Here is a 27,601-nt window from a genome sequence, read left to right as displayed (position 1 = left end):
TTTTTTTTACGAATTGGAATTAGAAAATGCTTTTGTAAAAAAGCACATGTCTCCCCCAATGCAAAGTCCTATAGGCACGAAGTCAATAGGGGTCAGGAGCGAAAGTCAAAGAGACACTGATGGTTGGCTGCAATAGGGATCATCTACTTGGCATGTCCAGTCATCCCGCTAAATTTCAACACTCGTGGCCTAGTGGTTCTCAAGTCACTGTTTCACTGTTCAGGCTCCTGTGACCTTGACCTTTGATAAAGTGACCTCAAAATAAATAGGGGTCATCTACTCTGCATGTCCAAATATCCTATTAAGTTTCAACATTGTAGGTCAAGTGGTTCTCAAGTCATTTCCAAAAAATGATTTTACATGACCAGGCCACTGTGACCTTGACCTTTATTAGACTGACCCCAAAATCAATAGGGGTCATCTACTCTGCATGTTCAATCATCCTATGAAGTTTCAACATTCTGGGTCAAGTGGTTCTCAAGTTATTGATCGGAACTGATTATCAATGTTCAGGCCCCTGTGATCTTGACCTTTAACGGAGTGACCCCAAAAACAATAAGGGTCATTTACTCTGCATGAACAATCATCCTATGAAGTTTCAACATTCTGGGTCGAGAGGTTCTCAAGTTATTGATTGGAAATGGTTTTCCATGTTCAGGCCCCTGTGGCCTTGACCTTTAACAGTGACCCTAAAATCGTTAGGTTCATCTACTCTGCATGACCAATCATCCTACGAAGTTTCATCATTCTGGGTCAAGTGGTTCTCAAGTTACTGACTGGAAGTGGTTTTCAATGTTCGGGCCCCTGTGACCTTGACCTTTCACAGAGTGACCCCAAAATCGTTAGGGTTCATCTACTCTTTATGATCAATCATCCTATGAAGTTTCAACATTCTGGGTCAAGTGGTTCTCAAGTTACTGACCGGAAATGGTTTTCAATGTTCAGGCCCCTGTGACCTTGACCTTTAATGGAGTGACCCCAAAATCGATAGGGGTCATCTACTTTGCATGTACAATCATCCTATGAAGTTTCAACATTCTGGGTCAAGTGGTTCTCTAGTTATTGATCAGAAATGGTTTTCAATGTTCAGGCCCCTGTGACCTTGACCTTTGATGGAGTGACCCCAAAATCAATAGGGGTCATCTACTCTTCATGACCAATCATCCTATGAAGTTTCAACATTCTGGGTCAAGTGGTTCTCTAGTTATTGATCGGAAATGGTTTTCAATGTTCAGGCCCCTGTGACCTTTGACAGAGAGACCCCAAAATCAATAGGGGTCATCTACTCTTCATGACCCATCATCCTTTGAAGTTTCAACATTCTGGGTCAAGTGGTTCTCTAGTTATTGATCGGAAATGGTTTTCAATGTTCAGGCCCCTGTGACCTTGACCTTAGACAGAGTGACCCCAAAATCAATAGGGGTCATCTACTCTTCATGACCAATCATCCTATGAAGTTTCAACATTCTGGGTCAAGTGGTTCTCTAGTTATTGATCGGAAATGGTTTTCAATGTTCAGGCCCCTGTGACCTTGACCTTTGATGGAGTGACCCCAAAAACAATAGGGGTCGTCTACTCCAGCAGCCCTACAACCCTATGAAGTTTGAAGGTTCTAGGTCAAATGATTCTCCAGTTATTGCTCGGAAATGAAGTGTGACGTACGGACGGACGGAAGGACGGACGGACGGACGGACAGGGCAAAAACAATATGTCTCCTGGGGGAGACATAATAATTTGAACAATCTTGGTAGAGGGTCACACAAGGACCATTTGTGTAAAATTATTTTAAAATCGGGCCAGTAGTTTCACACAAGAAGATTTTTGAAGTTTCCACTATATACATATAGGGAAAAGTGACCATGCCCCCTGGCGGCCATGTCTTTTGACGAATCGGTAAAATTTGAACATTCTTTTTAGAGGGTGACCATTTGTGTGAAATTACTTCAAAATTGGACCAGTGGTTTAGGAGGAGATGCCATTTGAATATTTTTCTATTTATAGCTCTGGCGGACCCTATGTGCAACCAAGCGGAACCATTTAAACAAATCTGGTAGAGGACCACCCAAGGAACATCCAGGCCAAGTTTCATCAAAATCCATTCAGTGGTTTTGGAGAAGATGTCATTTAAACACAATTGTTGACGACGGACGGACGACTTGACAGACAGACGCACAACGGACACAGCGTGATCACAATAGCTAAAACAAGAGGACCATGATGGCCCTATATCGCTCATCAGAGTACCATTGATCTTAATGATAAGATCAAGTTTTGACATAGATCACATGGGCATTGTAACACATTAAATATTATCAGGATAAAAAATTTCTTGTAACTGTCCCTTTTGACCTATGGGTCACATACTAGTCAGGGCCAATCTTCATATCAAGTTTGAGGGTCCTTAGGCTCAAATGCTGCATTTTTGTACTAGCATGACTATTTCTTACCCTGGAAGACTTAAATAACATTTAAAACCAATCTCATTAGATGCTGCTGATGAAATTTCAAATGAGTCCTATAAGTACTTACTGATATAAATCCATTTTGATTAAAAACAGGGGAGGTAATCAGACATAAAATGACTTCGGAACCTATGATTGGTTCTGACAGATTCATCATGGAATCCAAGATTTATTGTTGTTGAAGATATTTTGCAAGTTTGTATGACAAATCAAACCATAAATGAAGTCTCTATATGGCTGCAAAAGCCAAAATAGCAAATTTTGGCCCCTTTAAGGGGCCATAACTCTGGAACCCATAAAGGGAACTGGTCAGTTTTCGAAAGGAACCAAGATATTATGCCAATACAAGTTGTGTGCAAGTTTGATTAAATTTGATTGCAAAATGTTGTCTCTATCGTGTTCACAAGCCTAAAATGGCAAATTTTGGCCCTTTAAGGGGCCATAACTCTGGAACCCATGATTGGATTAGGCCAGTTTTCGAAAGGAACCGAGATATTATGCCAATACAAGTTGTGTGCAAGTTTGATTAAAGTTGATTGCAAAATGTGGTCTCTATCATGTTCACAAGCCAAAAAATGGCAAATTTTGGCCCTTTAAGGGGCCATAACTCTAGAACACATGATGGGATCTGGCCAGTTATCGAAAGGAACCGAGATATTATGCCCATACAAGTTGTGTGCAAGTTTGATAAAAATCAAATACAAAATGTGGTCTCTATCGTGTTCACAAGGAAATTGTGAACGGACGGATGGACGACGGATGATCGCAAAAGCTTACTCTGTCACTACGTGACATGTGAGCTAAAAAAACAATCCGATTGGCTTTCTTTTGACCTAAATGATGCATGTCAGCATGTCAGATGGCTGTAACCTGTCCATGTGCTTAAATGTTTTAATGTAATACTTTTAAATGTTCCAGCTGAATTTCACTTTTTATCACAAGTCAACAGGTTTGCTAATTTGTTAGAATCAAAATAATATATCTCAAACAGTGAATAAAATCATTTTGTCGTTTAGATGCATATTATTATATCACATGATATAATTCCTTCACTTCTAAACTCCAAACAATGATTTTATTCAATGACAAATCACTGTTTGGGATATATTAATTCTTAATCTACTCATGTTGTGCAGTTGTAAAAATATGCAAAGGATTTTTATTTCTTTGTTCAAAATGTCTTTTTATGTTTTTCTTAAAACTACTTCAGTTGTATACAACCATAATTTAAAACTGTGTGTTTTTCATTAGTTATAGGTCCCCACTCAGATAGCAAGTAATGGTTTGCTTTGTTCAAATGGGTGGTAAGAGGATCTAGTAACATTTTTCCTTCTGCAAAATGTGAAACAAGAGGGCCATGATGGCCCTATATCGCTCACCTGAGTACCACTGCTCTTAATGATAAGATGAAGTTTTGACATAGATCACATGGGCATACACATTAAATATCATCAGGATAAATATTTTCTTGTAACTGTCCCTTTTGACCTATGGGTCACATACTAGTCAGGGCCAATCTCCATATAAAGTTTGAGGGTCCTAGGCTAAAATGCTGCATTTTTGTACAAGCTAGCATAACTATTTCTTACCCTGGAAGACTTAAATAACAATTAAACCAAACTCATTAGATGCTGCTGAGGTATATTCATTTACTTAAAATAAAGGGAGGTAATTTGTCAAAAGTTATCTACCCTGATTGTCAGAGTCCATCTGATGGCATAAATGACATTTTAAATCAGTATCTTCATGGTTACTGAGATACACCCATTTTAATTTGAAACAAAGGGAAGGTAATTTGACATAAAATCAGTCCATAGTTATCTGCCCTGATTGTCTAGGTCCAACTAATGACAGTAATGAAATTTCAAATGAGTCCTATAAATACTTACTGAGATAAATCCATTTTTATTAAAATCAGGGGAGGTAATCATGCATTAGTATATGCATGTAGAAGATACAGACTGTAACAGAGTACAAGCTTTTACAACAATATATTAGAAAAGTATTCATATCAATAAACCTTTAATCAAGAGTTATCTAACATGACTATTTCTCACCATGGAAGACATAAATAACGTTTCAAACCAATCTCATTTAATAATTTAGAAGCTGCTAGGTATATTCATATATTCATTTACATAAAAAATGAAGGGAGGTAATTTGTCATAAATTCAGTCAATATGTATCTTCACTGATTGTCCAAGTCAATCTGATGGCATAAATGAAATTTCAGATCAGTATCTTTATTAGTTACAGAGATATACCCATTTTAACTTGAAATAAAGGGAGGTAATTTGACATAAAATCAGTCCATAGTTATCTATCCTGATTGTCTCAGTCCATCTAATGACAGTAATGAATTTCAAATGAGTCCTATAAGTCCTATAAGTACTTATAGGTAATCAGATATAAAATAACTCCGGAACCTATGATTAGTTCTGACAGATTCATCATGGAATCCAAGATTTATTGTTGTTGAAGATATTTTGCAAGTTTGTATCAAATCAAATCATAAATGAAGTCTCTATATGGCTGTAAAAGCCAAAATAACAAATTTTGGACCTTTAAGGGGCCTTAACTCCGGAACCCATGCTGGGATCTGGCCAGTTTTCGAAAGGAACCGAGATATTATGCCCATACAAGTTGTGTGCAAGTTTGATTAAAATCAAATACAAAATGTGGTCTCTATCATGTTCACAAAGAAATTGTGAATGGACGGACGGATGATGGATGAAGGGCGATCACAAAAGCTCACTCTGTCACTACGTGACAGGTGAGCTAAAAAAACAATTTGATAAAAAAAAAAATGGAGAAAAAAAAACATGAAACTATACTGATGTTGTAAAGATTTATTTGAAAATATCACAGAAAAAAACTAACAAAATTCCAGTAAAACATATATAGCAGTGGTATCGAAAGCACTTTGATCTTTTAGCATAAACATGTCATTAGTGGGAAGCGAGTACACTGAATATATACATGTACATGGACTTCTAGGGGAATTAAATCATCAAAAACAGTACATAAAATGAAAACAACATACTACTTGTAGAAGTAAAATGAAGACACGAGAATTATTTACATAATTAGAATCCACTGTTCTGAATTCTTGATGATTTTTCATATACGTACTTGAGCTAGTTTGTTATGTTTTGTAAGATAAATACGTACCAATATGTTACTAACACAACTAGAGCTATCACTAAAGGTGATGAATGTACCCCCCTCATGCACTGACACAGTACATTGCAATTTGACACACACAAGATTGCATAATTATGTGGACTGTATGTATACAGACTGTATGTATACAGTATAATAACAAAAAAAACAAAGTCCCATAACTATGCAGAATATTTATCTAAAAGAACGTATCATGCACCATGCACAACTAGGGTTGGTACTGATCACTTGTGTGAAGTTTCATTAAATTATGTGCAAGGGTTCGGAAGATTAGGCGCGCACAAGATTGCATATGCAGACTGTATGTACATAGTATATTTACAAGAAACAAAGTCCCACAGCTCTGCAAATTTTTTTTCTGAAAGAACCTAACATGCCCCATGCACAACTACTGTTGTTACTGATCACTTGTGTGAAGTTTCATTAAATTGTGTCAAGGGGATGAGGAGAGATGGAGCGCACAAGATTGTGTCTATGTATATAGTATAGTAACAAAAAACAAAGTCCCGTAACTCTGCAATTTTTTTTTCTAAAAGAACCTAACATGCCCCATGCACAACTACTGTTGTTACTGATCACTTGTGTGAAGTTTCATTAAACTGTGTCAAGGGGATGAGGAGAGATGGAGCGCACAAGATTGTGTCTACGGACAGACAGACAGACAGACATACAACCTGAAACCAGTATACCCACCTTTACAACTTTGTTGTTGGGGGGGGGGGGGGTGGTACAATAAACTGAAAATCCTAGCTTAACCAGAAAATGATTCGATTAGTTTCTTAACTGATTAGATTCTGTTCTTTCAAGACTGTTTAAACAACCTGGAACAACCAAATTCTATGGCAGGGTACTTGTTTTTCAGCGAGTGAATGGTTTATTACAGAACAAAAAAAAAGAGAATGTTTCTCATTGCAGAGTTGGTGCAGCCGTTCTGCACATGCGCGGAATTATTATCAAATGGAACGCACAGCAAAAATACTCATTTTTTTGCATGTCCGCACGCATTTAGTGTATAATGTGCATAATATACTGACTAAAGGTTAGGGTTAGAATCACCATGGTTACAAAATATATACATTTAAGGTATTTTTGTTCCAATTTAGTTAATCCGGTATATACCGGAGTCTGTAATATATCACGGGCGCACCAACTCTGTATTTAGTCACAGCCAAAAAAAAATATTGACACTTATGCCTTTGAAAGCAGTTTTGTAAACAGACACATGCACCACTGATTTCTCAAAAGAAACGAAAGTGTACAATACTCCAATCAATTTTACATAAAAATCACTACAGTTATTTCACTATTGTCATCCTTAGTACGAATTATACTTAAAAAAATCAAGTACTGTGATACTGTCAAAACAATGAGATGTTTCAAAGTTCTATATTTATCTTGACTGTGTGTATGAAAAGCGACTATTAAAAATTACTGATTCCATGTTACAATGTGTAATCAGGCAGTGATTTCATGTCATCTAACTGTTATGTAGAATGAGAAAAGAACATGTAAAACTTTACTTGAATATTTATGAAGGTATTGCTCTCGTGTAATATCATACAACTGTATTAAGACAGAGTTATTTAACAATTCTATTTAAAAGTTAACCTTGTTACCAAGGATATATTGTGTCAACCGACCAGTGATTTATACTGACCATCTTATGGCCTACAGACCCTTGTAAATGTCAAATTAGTAACACATTCCGAGTCTAATAACACATCTCTATAAACAAACAGTACAACAGAAATGTGTTGAATGTTATATATTCTAGAAGGTATGAGCGTTGCGGCAAACTCCACATCCGAGGGCAAACTCTTCACCCGTGGGAGGGTGTTTCACATGGAGAGGACACTCGTCACCTTCCAACTGTTTGCCACGAGGGCCACATGGGCACTTAGGTAGCTCAGATTTTGGTATACTTGTGACTTGTTGGAAGTTATCATGGCAAAGGTTACAGAAATGTGTTGTTCCAAAGCAGAAAAATACAGCCACAGAACAACAGTAACGGCATTTGTACTCGAGGAAGTCTGTCCCATGCTTTGGACACATCTGAAAGATAAAACATGTTTTATAATTCTAAGCCTAACATCAAATGGTATTTCTTGAAGTACTTAGTCATAAAGATCAAACATAATTACAATAGGCTTAATTCTATGGTTTAAATGCTTAACTGGTTTATACCATACACTTGGAACTTTTTTTGCATCTTCATCTGACTTGAATATGTTTATCTACTGTAAAATTGGAAAGCAGTAGTTATAAACCACCAGTTAGAAGTGCTGAAAATATAATGACAACCTGGTCTATATGACCATAATAGTTTCAGAAGGCCATCTATTAAATGGCAGGTCCCTCAGAAAAACAATATAAAACTTTAAAGGTTCATAATAATATTGTAAAACAAGAAACGCGGCAATGACACAAAACCAGGTTTTCAACACTTTTCATAAGAATAAACAAGAGTGCCAGAATGTCACAATATACGCCCGTCACAGCAAATTTGTTTACTCTAGCACCTGTATTTGCAGATGTAATTTTAATTTTGTGGTTGTTTAGTAATCATTGTAATTCTTTTGTTTTTCTAAGTCCACAAAAAAACTCCTTACCAGAGATACCTTAAAATACACCTAAAATTAGAAAGTAACAACTATGTAGTACCACAGAAAAGTGGTCTTGGTTTTTCCCTCCGGTCAATTATAAAAAAGTTACAATATAAGTTATTTATAGTAACAACTAAGGGAAGTTAATCTTAAAAAAAAAAAAAAAAAAAATACAAAAAAAAAAATTGTAAGTCCACACAGAAATCCTTACCAGGTAGAGATTGGTCAAAATACACCTCAAAATTGGATGTAACATGCATGTTGTACTACAGAAAAGTGGTCTCGATTTTTCCCTACGTCTAGTAATGAAAAAGTTACAATATAAGCTATTTATAGTAACAACAAAGGGAAGTAATTCTAAAGAAGGGAACTGCGCGAGACACTTCAGCTCATGATGGTGTATAATTGTGCCAAGTTACATCAAAATCCCTCTATGCATGAAGAAGATATGCTCCGGACAAAGTTTTCATTCTTGTATCCTTTGACCTCTAAGTGCGACCTTGACCTTAGACCTAGGGACCTGGTTCTTGCGCATGACACTCAGTCTCATGATGGTGAACAATTGTGCCAACTTTCATCAAAATCCCTCCATGCATGTAGAAGATATGCTAACCCTAACCCTAACCTAACCCTATTTTTACTAACAATGACCTTGACCTTGATCCCAGAAACCCCAAAATCAATCCCAAGCTACAACTTTATATAAGTTTTCTATACACCAAGTTTCATCATGATAGCTCATTCCTAAGTTAAGTTATTGACCGGAAACCCTTTTTCTATTTTAAGTAACAGTGACCTTGACCTTGACCCCAGAAACCCCAAAATCAATCCCAGCCTTTGTCTTGATATAAGCTACATACATACCAAGTTTTATTCAAATATCTTTACCGGAACAAAAGTTATTGACCGGAAACCCTTTTTCTATTTTAAGTAACAGTGACCTTGACCTTGACCCCAGAAACCCCAAAATCAATCCCAGCCTTTGTCTTGATATAAGCTACATACATACCAAGTTTTATTCAAATATCTTTACCGAAACAAAAGTTATTGACCGGAAACACCAGTTTGACGCCGCCGCCGCCCACCGCCCGACCGACATCTACCCCAATCTAATAACTCAGGTTTTTCGTTGAAAACCTGGTTAACAAGTACTTTTGACCTAAGAAAAATACTAAGGTTTGCAGATCTAATATAATTTTAAAGATGAAAAAAAAAGTCTTACTTGAGCCATGGTAACATCAGAGCATGCTCCACACACCAACTCTGTAGGGTCAAACTGATCTCCACCTTCTATCTGCTCATCACAACGAGCTTCTCCTCCATAGTATGCCTGTAACATTGTATACAAACAAACTCTTATAATAGGCAAGTTGAAACTTGTATGTTTTGTTTAAAAGACAATGGGCCAGCAACTTTTTCTGAATGAAAATGGTTTAAGAAATATTCAACATCAGTGTGACAGTGGTTTTGTAGTAAACTATAAGGGAATTTTCTGATCAACAAGAACACCGCCTTGCGGATGCAGATGCTCATCTGATTTTTTTGTCTCTATAAAATAGAAATATTGTCCTACCCATGATTTTCTAAGTCCAAAAGGGGCCATAATTCTTGCATAAAGCAATGTAGAGTTACAGAACTTGCTGTGCAGAGTCAGCTTTAAATGGTGAATAACTGCTTCAAGTTTTAAAGCAATAGCTTTGACAGTTTAGTAGAAGAGCTGACCTAAACACAAAACTTAACCAGGCAACGCCGACACCGATCAAGTAACGACAATAACTCGTCGGCGATCAAGTGATGATAATAACTCATTTTTCTCTCCAAAAATCAGATGAGCTAAACATGAAACTGAGACAAACTAGAGCTATCACTAAAGGTGATGAATGTACCCCCCCCCCCCCCCGGCACTGACACAGTACATTGCAATTTGACGCACACAAGATTGCATAATTATGTGGACTGTATGTATATAGACTGTATGTATACAGTATAGTAACACAAGAGGGCCAAGATGGCCCTAGATCGCTCACCTGAGAAACACACCATAACAGTGTAAACATGTTTGACCTAGTGATTTCATGGAAAAAAATATTCTGACCAATTATCATTAAAATTGGAGCAAAAATCTTGGGTATAAATAAGTATTTTCTTTGATTTGACCTAGTGACCTAGTTTTTGACCCCAGATGACCCATATTCGAATTTGACCTAGATTTCATCAAGGCTATCATTCTGACCAAATTTCATGAAACTACAGCCTCTATCGCATACACAAGGTTTTTCTTTGATTTGACCTAGTGACCTACTTTTTGACCCTAGAAGACCCATATTCAAATCTGACCTGGATTTTATCAAGGCAAATCATTCTGACTTAATTTCAGGAAGATCAATTGGAAAATATAGCCTCTACTGCATACACAATGTTTTTCTCTGATTTGACCTAGTGACCTAATTTTTGATCCAAAATGATCCATTTTCAAACTCGGCCTAGATTTCATTAAGGTTATCATTTTGACTTAATTTCAGGAACATCAATTGAAAAATACAGCCTCTATCGCATATACAAGCTTTTCCTTTGATTTGACCTAGTGACCTACTTTTTGACCCCAGATGACCCATATTCCAACATGACCTAGATTTCATCAAGGCAATCATTCTGACCAAAATTCATGAAGATTAATTGAAAAATACAGCCTCTATCACATACACAAGATTTTTCTTTGATTTAACCTAGTGACCTAGTTTTTGATCCCAGATGACCCGTTTTCAACTCGGCCTAGATTTCATCAAGGTAATCATTCTGACCAAAATTCATGAAAATTAATTGAAAAATACAGCCTCTATCGCATACACAAGGTTTTTCTTTGATTTGACCTAGTGACCTAGTTTTTGACTCCAGATGACCCGTTTTCGAACTTGGCCTAGATTTCATCAAGGTCATTATTCTGACCAAAATTCATGAAGATTAATTGAAAAATACAGCCTCTATCGCATACACAAGGTTTTTCTTTGATTTGACCTAGTGACCTAGTTTTTGACCCCAAATAACCCATTTTCGAACTCGGCCTAGATTTCATCAAGATAATCATTCTGACCAAAATTCATGAAGATCAATTGAAAAATACAGCCTCTATCGCATACACAATATTTTTCTTTGATTTGACCTAGTGACCTAGTTTTTGACCCCAGATGACCTGTTTTCGAACTCTGCCTAGATTTCATCAATATAATTATTCTGACCAAAATTCATGAAGATCAATTGAAAAATACAGCCTCTATCGCATACACAAGATTTTTCTTTGATTTGACCTAGTGACCTAGTTTTTGACCCCAGATGACCCATTTTCAAACTCGGCCTAGATTTCATCAAGGTTATCATTCTGACCAAATTACATGAAGATCAGTTGAAAAATACAGCCTCTATCGCATACACAAGCTAAATGTTGACAGACGACAGACAGACGACAGACGCCGGACATCGAGTGATCAGAAAAACTCACCTGAGCATTGCTCAGGTGAGCTAAAAAAAACAAAGTCCCATAACTATGCAGAATATTTTTCTAAAAGAATGTAACATGCACCATGCACAACTAGGGTTGGTACTGATCACTTGTGTGAAGTTTCATTAAATTGTGTGCAAGGGTTTGGTAGATTAGGCACGCACAAGATTGCATATGCAGACTGTATGTACATAGTATGTTAACAAGAAACAAAGTCCCATAACTCTGCAATTTTTGTCGCTGAAAGAACCTAACATGCCCCATGCACAACTACTGTTGTTACTGATCACTTGTGTGAAGTTTCATTAAACTGTGTCAAGCGGATGAGGAGAGATGGTGCGCACAAGATTGTGTCTATGTATATAGTATAGTAACAAAAAAACAAAGTCCCATAACTCTGCAAATTTTTTTTCTGAAAGAACCTAACATGCCCCATGCACAACTACTGTTGTTACTGATCACTTGTGTGAAGTTTCATTAAATTGTGTCAAGGGGATGAGGAGAGATGGTGCGCACAAGATTGTGTCTATGTATATAGTATAGTAACAAAAAAACAAAGTCCCATAATTCTGCAATTTTTTTTTTAAAAGAACCTAACATGCCCCATGCACAACTTCTGTTGGTACTGATCACTTGTGTGAAGTTTCATTAAATTGTGTCAAGGGGATGAGGAGAGATGGTGCACACAAGACTGTGTCTATGTATATAGTATAGTAACAAAAAAACAAAGTCCCACAACTCTGCAAATATTTTTTCTAAAAGAACCTAACATGCCCCATGCACAACTACTGTTGGTACTGATCACTTGTGTGAAGTTTCATTAAATTCTGTGAAGGGGATAAGGAGAGATGGTGCGCACAAGATTGCGTCTACGGCCAGACGGACAGACAACCTGAAACCAGTATACCCCCCCTTACAACTTTGTTGTTGGGGGGTACAAATATGTCTTTTCCTGGTTTTACATTATATTCTTAGGTATTATATACTTATGCATAAGCAAAGATATAGGTCAAAACAGCCTATCTTTCTCAGACAAACTCAAACTTTTATTTTGTTTGTTAATTAGTTTTAAGTCAGGTCATATAGCAACTTTCAACCACTTTAAAGATGATCCCTTCTAGGTGCTGACAGGCACCTTTGCAATAACATTGACCAGCTGGATGACTTCCTCACAGGACAACCTCAGTGAGGCTCAAACCCAGACAGATCTGAAGTCTGCCACTATAACCACTAAGCATCACCCCCACCCGTCTTTATTCATTTTCTAAAAAGATATGCAGCTGACTATCCCAAGCTGTATTCATAACCATTACTGAAAATTTACTGGCATTAGAGTTACTGACCTTTCTGCACTTGTAGCAAACATAGTAGGCATATCTGTCCATAGCAAACCCTGCAGGGTCCTTGTAGAACCTTGCCCCGGGGGTGATGATTGCATCTGCCTTGTGTAAACCCTCGTACTCCAGCCTCATTAAAGCCTTTCTATGTACGTCCTCATAGAGCTGCTGTATGGGTCTCAACAACTCTCGTAACACCGGGTGATCAATATTGCACTGTAAATATATGTAAGAAATTGAGCTGGACTTTACTGGGGTTGACACTTGAAAACTTTGTTCAGATAATATATGCAAATTAGTTGTGCTGAAAAGAATACAAATATGACTAATTTATCTAATATTTTAAGAGACTGGATGCAAGAGTGAGTTACAGTAAATACTGCATGTAGTATAAACACAACGACTCTATATCAGGTGTCCCTTATAACCTTCATATATCCACATTATGTATTGGATCGAGGCTATGAAAAGAAACATTTAGCTTAAGAAACCAAAGGTGGGAGGGATTGTAACAAAGGATTGAAGTTTGCTAAAGATTAAATTTCTTAGTCCCTGACGTAGTGATATTCCTACTTCTTCTAGGGCGCTCTGAACAGCCCACTTCTTAATAACACTCTTGATGGTGTACTGGAATAAATAAAATGTCTAGCATATGACTGTTTGAAAAAGTAGGATAATCACTTAATTATATGGATTCATGGTAATAAGACAATAAGATATATATACTGTTTTATCTAAGTCTATATATCTAAGATTATATGAACTGTACAGTTTACTGAAACCAACAATTTCCTAAATTCACTGATAACATTTTCTTACCTTACAAATAGGACAATGTGAGAAACCAAAAGTTATTCTGGGACCGACCCATCTATTCTCCAGCACTCTCCTCGCACAGTGAGCATGGAATACATGACCACACTTCAACTGAAATATAGTAAAATAGAATGTTACACCAAGCTGGTTAATATACACTTTCCAGAACTGATAGGGTAAAACTGATAACCTACTTATAGTGTTGTGACTTCAGTTCCAAACGGCATTCTCCAAATAACATTCACCAACACTGTAGAGACGTCACTAAGTAACATTTATAAGCCATATAATGCATACCAATTTCATCTTAACACTAAAAAGAGCTGTTTGTAAAATAAAAATGTCCCCCATGATGGCCTGTCACGTTTTCAGTCGCAAGACCGCTACATCCTCGCCCTTAGACCTACTGAGCCCCTAACACAATAATGGTAATGAAATGACCACAGGCAATTATCCTGTGAAGTTTGTGGATTGTAGGCAAAAGCATTCTTTAGTTACTGAGCTGAAACTGTTTTCAGGACATTGTGACCTTGAACTTTGACCTACTGATTCCAAAGCAATAGGGGTCATCTACTGACCACAGGCAATCATCACATAAAGTTTACAGGCAATAGGACATTGGGTTCTTAAGTAACTGAGCGAAAAACCATTTTCAGCCTCAAGGTCACTGTGACATAGACCTTTGACCTGCTGACCCCAAAAAGAAAAAAGGTCATCTATTATGATCTGCTGACCACAGGCAATCATCATATTAAAGCTGACAACCATAGGCCGAAGCATTCTTTCCTTTTTGAGCAGCAAACGTTTTATCAAGTTCACTGTGATCTTGACCTTTGACCTACAGACCTCATAAACAACAGCAGCACTACTGACCACAGGCAATCAAAATATGAACTTTGACAAACATAGGCCAAGGTTTCCTTTAGTTATAAGGTGGAAACTGTTTTCAGTATCAATGTCACTGTAACCTTGACCTTTGACCTACTGACACCCCAAAACAATACGGGTCATCTACTGACCACAGGCAATCATTCTATGAAGTTTGATAACTGTAGGCTTAAGCCTCCTCAGTTAACAATCAGAAATCAAGTTTCAGCTCAAGGTCACTGCGACCTTAACCTTTGAGCAACCAATCTCAGAATCTACACAGGTCATCTGCCAGTCAAGACCAACCTGTCTTCGAAGTTTGTGGTTCCTGTGCCAAAGCGTTCTTTACTTATCGAAAGGAAACTGTTGGGATGAACAAAAAAACTTTCTGATTACTATATGTCACACCCCACAGGGACATTAAAACTGTCATAAAAATGATAGAATCATTAAAATTCTAATTGTTAAATGAATTTAATAGAAGGGCATACTAAAGTTTACAAGGAGATGGTATATTACTAAACAGGGATCACACTGACTTGAAACCTGTTAGACCATTCCAGAGCAAAAGTAAATTAGAATTTTACATAAGAAAATAGCTTTATACCAAGGGTCACATGAAAGACATTTAAGCCACTCTGGCCACTTCAGTACATGGTAACCAGTGGCTCAGAGTTACCCCTACTTTAAGTTTCCTTTGAGAGTCCAACTTTACATAAAAGTCAATTTAGGTTTTACCAGTATAGCAGGTGCGGCAGAAAGCGCCTCTGTGAAGCAGATCATACACATGTCATCCGAGTCTTGTTTCAGTAATTCCTGGTCCTCAGCACGGCAACGATGTAGGCAAGGTAGGCATGTATCATTCTTTATACCACCACACACATGTCCGCAAGATAGCGTCTTGTTGCATGCTTCCTCTGCATAGGCCTGAATAGGTACAGTAATTGTTTACACTAGATTCCGACTTTTCAAGAGACACACAGTTTTCTAATAATTCAACAGTTAGAAATATTCTGGGACAAGAGACACTGGACATCCTACCAATGTGCCTTAACATTCTGTTGTTTATACTTGTATTGCATAAATTATCTTAAATGATGCTTAAATGTAACAAGTTCATTCTGTACATATCAAACAACCTACTGGTCTCAGAAAAAACCCTGAAACATTCAAAGATTCAGCCATAATAACATTTAGATTTGCTATAAGAGATTTATGCTAAAAACAACATTTTGTGTTTACCTGACAGTCTGGATCAGAGCAGACATTACCAATGGCCAGTACACCGGTGTTGCTTGTGGTGCCACAGAACCTACAGGTGCCTGGTCCAGCCTTGCCAGGAGTTGCTGCAGATTTACCTGCATAAATGTAACAAGTACTTAATAATGATTATATCTATGTATATATTCTGTGATATCATTTAATTTTGTAGGCATGAAATTTTGTTGTTTGGGCCAAAATGGCTATCTCATAGAGGCAAGAATATCAAATGTTGATGTTAAAATGAATAGAACTGTTATTTATTTGCCGAGATTTAATTTCATGGACTGATTCAATCACAAAATTGATGAATATAGTTCACCACAAATATAAAAGAGTTAACAGTATGTTAACCTTTAGCCTGCTGGCAGCAAGTGATGCTGTCTTTGCGAACAGTGCAGACCAAGATGAGCCTGTATGGATGGTCCGCACTGTTTGCTGTTCAGTCAGTAAATTTTCAGTGAACACCCCTACGAATAATAAATGGTACTGCCCAAACTGAATAATAGACCAGTCCATTTAAGAAATTTAGCAAGGTAAAGGTTAAATGTATTTTGTAGACAGGATTTGTAAAATTACAATTAAAATTACACATTTATTATTGGGACTTATGTAAACTTATCTAACAACATAAATAACAAGAGCCATGTTAGACATGGCCAATCCCCCCGCCGGGCATATTATAACTGAAGGCTAAAGTTCCTGGCAAGTTAGTGTCTGAAAGTATTAATTTTGGGGAAAGCTTTGAAGAACCGTTTAGTTGTGGTCCACATCAGGGGTTTTAATGATGTGGAAGAAAGAATAAGTCAGTGGCGAGGTGGTTTACTGCTAAATTTTATTAATTTTCATGAACAGTAATGCTATGATGTTTTTCTATATGGTTACTGTAAAAAGAAGGAATGGAAAGCTAACAGGGAACAAGAGTGCCAGAATTGTCACAATATATACCCGTCACAGCAAATTTCTTTACTCTAGCAGCTGTATTTGCAAATGGAATTTTAATTTTGTGGTTGTTTAGTAATCATTGTAAGTCTTTGTTTTTCTAAGTCCACAAAAAAACTCCTTACCAGGTAGAGATATCTTGAAATACACCTAAAATTGGAAAGTAACATCCATGTTGTACCACATAAAAGTGGTCTTGTTTTTTCCCTATGGTCAATTATAAAAAAGTTACAGTATAAATTATTTATAGTAACAACTAAGGGAAGTTAATCTTAAAAAAAAAAAAAAAAAAAAAAAAATGTAAGTCCACAGAAAAATCTTTACCAGGTAGAGATTGGTCAAAATACACCTCAAAATTGAATGTAGCATGCATGTTGTACTACAGAAAAGTGGTCTCGATTTTTCCCTACAACTAGTAATGAAAAAGTTACAATAAAAGCTATTTAAAGTAACAACAAAGGGAAGTAATTCTAAAGAAGGGAACTGCGCATGACACTTGGTCTCATGATGGTGTATAATTGTGCCAAGTTACATCAAAATCCCTCCATGCATGAAGAAGAAATGCTTCGGACAAAGTCATTCTTGTATCTGACCTTTGGCCTCTAAGTGTGACCTTGACCTTAGACCTAGGGACCTGGATCTTGCGCATGACACTCTGTCTCGTGGTGGGGAACATTTGTGCCAAGTTATATCAAAATCCCTCTATGCATGAAGAAAAAATGCTCCGGACAAGGTTTTCATTCTTGTATCCTTTGACCTCTAAGTGTGACCTTGACCTTAGACCTAGGGACCTGGTTCTTGCGCATGACACTCCGCCTCGTGTTGATGAACATTTATGCCAAGATATATCAAAATCTCTCCATGCCTGAAAAAGATATGCTCCGGACATTTTTTTTAAAGAAAATACAATAAAGGGGAATAACTCAAAAAATAGGCAAGGTAGAGTTATTGTTCTTGCACATTGCACTTCCCCCCAATGTGTTCTATCAGTGTATGAAGTTTGAAGAAAATCCCTCCAGTACTTTTGGAGTTATGCTCCGGACAAATTTTTTTAAGAAAATAAGATAAAGGGGAATAACTCAAAAAATAGGCAAGGTAGAGTTATTGTTCTTGCACACTGCACTTCCCCCCAATGTGTTCTATCAGTGTATGAAGTTTGAAGAAAATCCCTCCAGCACTTTTGGAGTTATGCTCTGGACAATTTTTTTTAAGAAAATAAGATAAAGGGGAATAACTCAAAAAATAGGCAAGGTAGAGTTATTGTTCTTGCACACTGCACTTTCTCCCAATGTGTTCTATCAGTGTATGAAGTTTGAAGAAAATCCCTCCAGTACTTTTGGAGTTATGCTCCGGACAAAGATCGTTGCGGACGGACGCACGGACGCACGCACGCACGCACGGAGAGCATTTCTAATATCCCCTTCGCCTTTGGCGGGGGGATAAATAATCTTCCAATATCAGAGTTATTTCTGCTTTAGACACAAAGACTTATTAAACTTCAGTCCTACCTTTTCCCTCTCTGAATTCCACCATTGCTTTCAGCATTTTGGAGTCTGCGAGAGCCATGATCCAGAAAAGTTTGGTTCTACCACATCCTTCATGTAGATCTACCTTAATTGCCTCTTCCTCTTCTTTAAACACCTGAAATTATACATGTATCAGTCATGAAACTAGACATCAAATTAAAAACAAATACGAATCAGTAAAAGAAGAAGGTTATTCATTTTTACCAATTAAGAAACAGTATTTTTTATTACATGACATAAAAGATTAAATTTCAGTCTAGCTCATGTATCCTTATCACAGAGTCATGTTCTATTTATAGATTTACAGATGCAGACCCAAGGTGCATTTCCTTCTTTACTAGTTCAATGAGCAAGTAGGTAGAATCAATGACCTTGTGAAAAAAGTTTGGACAGATCTGTTGCAACTCATACCAACAAAGGCAGAAAGGATACCAAATCTAAATCTATCAAGGCCTTGTATATTTGACTACCTTCTTCGATACAGTGCTATCACACTTCTCTCATATAATGATTTATCTGATTAACCTGTACTGACATCAGGATGCCTACCTGTCTCTGATGTGAACGTTTACTTCTATGAAGATGCAGGAATCTGTCACAATCTGCACACAGGTTACCACAGCCCAGACACAGGATGATAGCTGGAGTCTCTCCATCATCATGGTTATCACATGTCGGGCGTGGCTGGCCATGGGTTCCGTTTGGACTGCTCACCCATTCACCAGAGGTCAGGCGTTCAACATGATCTTGGTTCAGAACACACAGGGAGGCAAGCGCTAGCCATACCTGGAACAGATAGCCGTTCTTAAATAACTGTCACCTATTTTTCACTATTGTTTTTTAAGTAAATACAAGATTAAACACGGAATCTGTATAACTGTGACTTACAGAAAATTTTACAGCAATTATGTACACATCATATTTGGATAGAAAGTTTTATAAAAGGTCTCTTCCATGGAAGGCCAAGTATGCAGTTCTATGGTTATTGATAAAATAAAGTCTACAGAAAATAAGGTAATTTGTTAAAAGCTTGCAGTTAAGCATTACTATGGACTACTCTGTTATGGCTGTGGTGAAGATTTATGCAACATGAACCCTGTGTAATCAGTTTCTGGGGTTGTATTTAAATTTGACACAAACATGTTGTTTTTTTAATTCAGACTTATGGTTGAAAGATACTGCTGACAAGCAGTGTTTGAAATCTGTCAAAACTTATATTACATAATCTAGTCTCAGAACCTAGATTTCATAGAAACAAACATCTGGACAGCTTTATGAAGATCAAATAGAAAATGTGAACTCTGTATAAACAAAGTTTTTCTACGTTTTAACAAATTAGCAAATTAGTTTTTGATTTTAGGTAGCTATTATTTAATTGTTCATAGATTTACAAAGAAATTCTGAGAAAAAAATATGATGAACAAGTAGAAAAGGTGGCCTCCAGTAAATGAACAGGTTTTTTGTATGATAAGACTTAGATAACCAAGCTTCAAATTCGTCAGAGATTTTATTTTGGGAAACATTCAGACAAAGTTTTATTAAAATTGGGCAAACAGTGTTAACAGTAAAATTGTTGATGTGTTAAAGACTACAGACACACTGGTATAAAAACAGCTTGCCAGTAATTTGGGTAATATTGAACATAAAATCATTATGGTTAAGAGTTGAACTTTACAATTATATTAAACCTTTTGTTTTGGCATAAATATGATGTCAAAATTGGTCAATGATGAAAATTCTAGTTGATGATTACATCACCGACCGTAATTATGTGGAATGATTTTCTACCGTGGCAACAAAACTCACAGTAGGGGTCTTTATACAAGCTTGTGGAGCTCTCAATCCCTCTTCCAATTTGGTTAATGCTAGGATGGCTTCAGCAATGGCTGCCTTGGTAACGTCTTTCCAGCCCTCAGATAGACTACCATTTGCCATGTCTTGTACCAAGGAGATCACGTTATTGGCAAGGCTGCTGGTCATTCTACCTCTCAACCACCACCGAGGTCCAGTAGCTCTGTATGGGCAAAATAAAATACAAAATACACATTCTACCTCTCAACCACCACCGAGGTCCAGTAGCTCTGTATGGGCAATATAAAACACAAAATACACATTCTACCTCTCAACCACCACTGAGGTCCAGTAGCTCTGTATGGGCAATATAAAATACAAAATACCGTATTTTACCTAAGTCTTGGGACACCCTAAATCTTGGGACACCCCTAAAATGTGGAAAAATAATTATTTTTCTTGACCCTAAGTTTTTAGACATGTATTTTCTCAGCGTATTTTTCGTTCCTAAGTGTTGGGACTAAGGTTTGTACTGATTCAAGATGTAACCCAAATACCGTTATTATACATTGTATGGTGTTGTATCGATCAAAATGTCAAATAATTATAAGAACCAAAGACTATTTTTTTTAACATTTTCGTGTCGTGTTTTTACTAGTAAAGTGTTTTTTTACGATACCAGTTGTGTTGTATTTTTTTTTTTTTTTGCTGCAGCCAGGAAGTCCAGTTTTCGTTATTTATTTTTATTTACCACTGACTGGAATTTACCCGTGAATCGTACAGATATCAAAACGCCATGCCGGTAATTTTCCATTCCACGAGCACGTGCGACCTATCGTAATGTCTAACTTACAACGCCGTTACTTTTGTTCATCGACACGTATACAAAAAAAGCATCACGCATTCATTTTTTGATTTTATCGCTTCAGATTTTCAACACCGATTGAGAAGTAATATAGTTTGAATTCTATAATGATTTTAAAAAGGTATCGAAAAAAATGTTGGCAAAATTCTATAAAAACGGTCGAATTTTCGTAAAATTACTTGCAAAATTTCAAACAGCGCGATCCTAAATACTTATTTCTTTCTAAAAGTAAATAAATGATACAAACTATGGGCATAAAATTCAGACTTTTGACCAGAAAGTACAAAAAACAGAATAGAACAAGAAGCTGCGTTCAATAAATGCTTGATGCCCCCGGTGGCATCCTTGTCGATACAAAGCAACCTAAGTCCAAAACGAGGTCAAGTTCAAGGTCAAACTGAGGTCAGGTGATGTCTGAAGATGAGGAATGGTCAGAGGTTACATCTGCATTAGTATCAAGTCATTCTAGTAAGGGGTATTGATGCTAGACAAAACGGTCCCATTTGGTTAACCAAGAGATGTCCCATATAAAGCAACCCAAGTCCAAAATGAGGTCAAGGTCAAGGTCAAACTGAGGTCAGGTGATGTCTGAAGATGAGGAATGGTCACAGGTTACATCTGCATTAGTATCAAGTCATTCTAGTAAGGGGTATTGATGCTAGACGAAACGGTCCCATTTGGTTAACCAAGAGATGGCCCATATAAAGCAACCTAAGTCCAAAATGAGGTCAAGGTCAAGGTCAAACTGAGGTCAGGTGATGTCTGAAGATGAGGAATGGTCACAGGTTACATCTGCATTAGTATTAAGTCATTCTAGTAAGGGGTATTGATGCTAGACGAAACGGTCCCATTTGGTTAACCTCGTACGGACGGACAGGACGATCACTATATGCCTCCCGCATCTGTAGATGCCGGGGGCATAAAAATCTTAAATAACGAAAAGGCGGCAGCAATTTAAAAATATGAAGTAAAACGATTTTTGGCAAACAGATTTCTGTTATGTGACCTCGTGAACGTAAATAGAAAATGCGTTAAAAAAATAAAAACAATAATGATGTTGTTGCGTATTTTTAAGAAGTTTTGAATGAATCTTTGTACATGTACATGTATTTTTTGACACGACACTTTATAATAAGAAATTCTTCTCAAACCATTTTGTAATTTCCTTGAGGGCAAATAGGTCACAGAGGTAAGATATCCGCTATTATAGTTTGACACGTTTACCTGTCAGTTTATACGGGATATTGCACATTAGCTTTAACAAATTAAAAAGAAGCTTTTTTTTTATTGATTGTCACAACACTAGATCTACTTCTCAGCACTTAAGAAACCAGGCGGTACGATCAAACAGTGATGTGCAACATGGCGCGAAAACATGACGTAATGCCATGAAAATCTCGGGGAAACTATACCGCTTTGATCTCCACTTCTAATGTCATGATACCGACACACTTCTTTTAGCTCTTTGAGGGGATGTTAAATGATGATGAAAACAAGGCCAATTACTTTATCAACAGAATAACTACCGATAATCTTTAAGTTTTTTTTTCGCTTTCAACACGGATGGGTGGGGGATGTTACTCGATGATGATTATTGTGTCCATATTTTTGGGACACTTTTCAAAATAATTATTTTTCTGGAAATAAGTCTTGGGACAGTGAAAAACATAATTATTTTATGCTGTCCCAAGACTTAGGTAAAATACGGTACATATTCTGTGCTACCTTTCAACAGCTATTATTAAATTACAAAAACTGCTTTTAGAAGACTACAGTCTATCATAATAACACTGGAACTTCTTACAAATGGTTGAATAAAATGCAAGCTTTATTAACCCTTATCATGCTGGACATGATTGGTTCAGCCTTTGCGGCCAGTGTGGATCATGACCAGCCTGCACATCCATGCAGTCTGATCATGATCTACCTGTTCGCCATTCAGTCAGTATCTTTTTGTTAAGCACCCCTTTTAACAGTTAATGGTACTGTCCAAATTGAAAGATGGAGAGTTCATTATAGAAATTTAGCAGGGTAAGGCTTATTCACACATACCATGAAATCATTAATATGTATGGAGACTTATTTTCATGGGCTTTGAGGTTGTGCCAATCCACAAAATTAAATCCCAATGAAGAAACAAAATTCTCATTTATTTTCTCTTCAAGGATTGATATCTACAAATTCATATCGTCATGAAATAGCTGTTTTGGTTAAAATCTCACAATTTCATGCCTACAAAATTAAATGATGTTATACTATCAGTTTTGGATTTAATCTTACAGTCAAGGTATTACACTGACTTTCAAATGGAAGGAACACCCTTGGTCTCTTTCACATAACAGCAGTTTAAAATTTAGTCTATAACTTCCTGTTAAATATTCCTTTTCACATATTCTGACCAATATAATTAAGAGCTTGAACCAAAGGCCCTGACACTAAGTCACCATTCCTTGCCACACTAACATGGAGGCCTCCACTCTTAATTTACAAGTATAAATTCCCAGAAATCACTTACGTGATCATTGACTGCTCTGTTATTGCATCTGCCAGCATCAAGGAAGTGATTCCCTTATGTGGCCCTGCAGCCTTGACCTTCATCTGAACTGTCAGTGCCTTGGCAATACAAGCAAGGAACACATCGAGGATACAAGGTTTCTGAGGATCAAACCCTCGGTCACCTTCCTCCTTACTGGCCATACTCACTATACTGTACTCTACAGGTGGAAGGGAGGGCACTGACAGGATGTTGGCAAGGGTCTGAGGCTTCACATCTGGTAACACACGTCGTAACACAGACAAAACCTGAAGTCATGGAACAATATTATAACCTGTACTTCAGAAATAGGATGGTAATCTCTGGACAATGGTAACATAGTAATTTGACATAACAAGACACTATTTGACAGAACAAAATCATATTTAACATAATACAAGTTTGTACATTAATGACAAAAACATCATCAGCATTTCATATAACAACACGTTCCAAAGACTAGAACACATTATTCATAGACAAGATGACATATATTTTGAAAATTATAATATTGCTTTTGACAGAATAATACACTATATGGACATAGCAGAAACTGCCCAACATAAGACAGCTGTGACCTTCCATAATATACAGTTCTGATCTTGCAGATAATGTACATTTTAACAAATTCAGGTTATAAATAATGAAATGAGTCTTACCTAACAGCAAGAAGAGAGTTTACAGTTTCCAAAAACAATAAAAGAATAAGATTACCTGTCTTTGCACTCTAGGTGAAGCTGTATGTAGAAGACTAAACAAGTCTTGTAGTAGACCATACTGCTGAGCAAGGTACGCTCTACCTACACCAGAACCAGTTAATGCTGTTACCATGGAAACCAACTCAAAACAAAACATGTCATTGGATCTGAAACAATACACACTAAGACATATGAATGTGAAATTAAATCATCAAATCCAATGCCAAACTAATCAAAAGTATGTTTTAAACAACTTCAGAAGGCCAGACATTTTGACAAGTTTTACTGTGATATAATTTTTGTCTTGTTTTCTCTTCAATTCTTAATATGGCATGATTAAAATCGAAATTAAAAGAAAATTTCAAAGATCATCCATTTTACTAAAAGTATCACAATAACAAATATATCAATGCTTATTTCTGTGAACAATTTCCTACTTGATGTCTTGTTGAGCCCCGCCTTTGAGCAGCAAAGAAGCCTCCCATTCATCTCGGACTCTCACAGTCTCTTTCTTGATACCTTGTACAATGTGGGAACACACCTGTCATTCAAAATTTCAAAATGAAATTCCAGGAGTCCTTTTTCATTTTGCATGATAATATTATGATAAAGAGTTGCTAATCAAATATTTTCCAGTTAAGTAGTGTAAAACAACTGCATTCAAACAAATAAAGGAAAATGAACGATTCATAACAAAATATGAAGAAACATTTACATTCCTTCTGCATTCTGGTTCTTCAAAAAATGATAAATCTGTATGAACAGAGTGTTTACCATTTCTAACGAATTAACATAACTATGCAGATATTTTGTAAACACTGAACTTCCTTAATATGAACTACTAAACCATGATTTAGTCTCAAACCTGTTTTTGAAGGTGTGAGAGTTTCCCGCTACGACTGAAGAGTATTCCGACCATATGTTCCTTGAGATCAGGCTCACTGTCCTGTTGATCCCACGTATCTGGTGTCTTCTTACTGTCTAACTTGTCTATTAATCTGCCAAATACCTGAAATAAAATCACATACTAAATATATACAAATGCTGTGTAATTCATTCAAAGGATTTTGTTCTGCAGAACTTTTTTTTTTAGTATTTGCGTAACAACTTAACAAATAGGATACACATACGATAACATTTAAGAAATAGATAATTATATCCAAAGCCAGAAAACATATAATTTATATACCTATTTCTGCAATACTAACACATAAAGCTAGTTGCGGGAGTTGCACAATATGGCTTCAGGCAAATGGCTGCTGGAGACAATTTGAAATAAGAAAAGTCAGTTTTGGAAGCTAGTTGACTGGCTGCTCAGGCAAGTGGCTAATTAATACAGTTTTTTTGTTTTTGTTGGGTTTAACATCACACCAACACAAGTATAGGTCATATGGTGACTATCCAGCCTCGATGGTGGAGAAAGATCCCAGGTGCCCATCCGTGCATTATTTCATCATGAGCAGGCACCTGGGTAGAACCACGACCTTCCGTAAACCAGCTGGATAGCTTCCTCACATGAAGAATTCAACACCCCGAGTGAGGCTTGAACCAAAATCGATAAGGGGCAAGTGATTCTAAGTCAGCAACCTTTACCACTCAGCCACCAATTAACAAGAGGGCCAAGATGGCCCTAGGTCGCTCACCTGAGAAACACATCATAACAGAGTAAACATGTTTCCCAGATGACACATATTTGAACTTGGCCTAGATTTCATCAAGGCAATTATTCTGACTAAATTTTATGAATATCCAATGTAAAATGCAGCCCCTATTGGTACACAAGGTTTTTCTTTAATTTAACCTAGTGACCTAGTTTTTGACCCTAGATGACCCATATTCAAACTAGACCTTGATTTCATCCAAACATTCAGATCAAATTTCATGAAGATCCGGTGTAAAATGCAGTCCCTATTGCATACACAAGGTTTTTCTTTGATTTGACCTAGTGACCTACTTTTTGACCAAGATGACCCATATTCAAACCTGACCTAGATTTCATCAAGGCAATCATTCTGACCAATATTCATGAAGATAAATTGAAAAATACAGCCTCTATTGCATACACAAGGTTTTTCTTTGATTTGACCTAGTGACCTAGTTTTTGACCCTAGATGACCCATTTTCGAACTTGGCCTAGATTTCATCAAGGTTATCATTCTGACAAAATTTCATGATGATCAGTTGAAAAATACAGCCTCTATCGCATACACAATCTAAATGTTGATAGACAGACGACGGACATCGAGCGATCACAAAAACACCTGAGCTAATAAAGGTAGCCACCAAGGCAGGTTTATTTGCATATAGTTTAATTTTGTCGCAGCAATGGAGACGGGCTTATCAATTCTGCAATTAACAAGTTTTTGGTCGTATCTAAAACAATTTGATTTTAATTGTATGGTAAAACTGCCTGTATCCCAAACCTCTGTATTATAACTAGACATTTACTCAATGCGAAACCTATTTTAGTCTCTTTGGTTTTTTAATGTCATCATAGTGTCTTAACTTAACATATGAAAATACTTAAAGAGGTATTTATTATTTAAATCCTCTTGAAGTGGAAGAAAATGATTTTGTTTTTTTGTTTTTGTTGGGTTAACATTATATAGACACAATTATATGGTGACTTTCCAGCCTTTGAAGGTGGAGGAAGACACCAGGTGCCCATCTGTATTATGTCATTTTGGCAGAACTACCGAACTTTCGTAAAGTAGCTGGATGGCTTCATCACACATATGAATCCCATACCCTAAGTGTGAGTTTGTCCCCACCGCAGAGAGGGATAGGAGATTTTAAGTCAATGACCTAAACCACTTGGCAACAGAAATTTAGCAGGTGTTTACCTGTGATGTGAGAAGTCTGAACACTTTCAAAGTCTCTGCCTCACAGTTCATCTGCTGTATCTGAGCTGCACTCTTCTTCACTGGAAGATCTATCTTGTCCCCAAGGACCTTCACCTGCCTCACTCGGAGACTGTGGTCAGGGCCTCTCATAGACAGCTGGATACATTTACAATCCTCCTCAGGTATAGGACAGTTTATCCAGCCAATATGTCTTGTGTCAACCTCACACTGAAACACCTTCTTCATGTCCTCAACAGCTGGGCCAGCATTGAATGTGATATTGGATACCTTACTCTGAATGCATGTTAAAATACAGTGTTACAACTGGTAGAACAAAAATCTAAAGGAAACCTTTTATGTTTATTGTATAAAGGAAGTT

The 27,601-nt window shown here is 36.9% G+C and overlaps 1 protein-coding gene across 13 annotated transcripts in view; it reads right to left on the bottom strand.

Annotated features, from left to right (window-relative positions):
* Positions 1-5,296: 5,296 nt before the first annotated feature.
* LOC123556504 (E3 ubiquitin-protein ligase MYCBP2-like) overlaps positions 5,297-27,601 on the bottom strand; it is a 166,289-nt gene continuing 143,984 nt past the window's right edge. For all 13 annotated transcript variants that reach the window (XM_053542723.1, XM_053542730.1, XM_053542731.1 and 10 more), the window contains 14 exons: positions 27,223-27,516; positions 25,245-25,388; positions 24,817-24,920; positions 24,396-24,546; positions 23,664-23,950; positions 20,299-20,506; positions 19,042-19,278; positions 18,475-18,607; positions 16,007-16,122; positions 15,503-15,691; positions 13,901-14,008; positions 13,088-13,297; positions 9,471-9,578; positions 5,297-7,697 (listed from right to left, as the gene is read on the bottom strand). In XM_053542723.1, coding sequence (XP_053398698.1) covers positions 7,416-7,697; positions 9,471-9,578; positions 13,088-13,297; positions 13,901-14,008; positions 15,503-15,691; positions 16,007-16,122; positions 18,475-18,607; positions 19,042-19,278; positions 20,299-20,506; positions 23,664-23,950; positions 24,396-24,546; positions 24,817-24,920; positions 25,245-25,388; positions 27,223-27,516 — 2,571 coding nt within the window. In that variant the 3' untranslated portion in view covers positions 5,297-7,415. The remainder of the gene's footprint in view (positions 7,698-9,470; positions 9,579-13,087; positions 13,298-13,900; positions 14,009-15,502; positions 15,692-16,006; positions 16,123-18,474; positions 18,608-19,041; positions 19,279-20,298; positions 20,507-23,663; positions 23,951-24,395; positions 24,547-24,816; positions 24,921-25,244; positions 25,389-27,222; positions 27,517-27,601) is intronic.

Source organism: Mercenaria mercenaria, chromosome 5, assembly GCF_021730395.1.
Source record: "Mercenaria mercenaria strain notata chromosome 5, MADL_Memer_1, whole genome shotgun sequence".
NCBI classification, from domain to species: Eukaryota; Metazoa; Mollusca; class Bivalvia; order Venerida; family Veneridae; genus Mercenaria; species Mercenaria mercenaria.
Note: the sequence above shows the minus strand (reverse complement) of the source record. Positions and strands in the feature narration are given on the sequence as shown.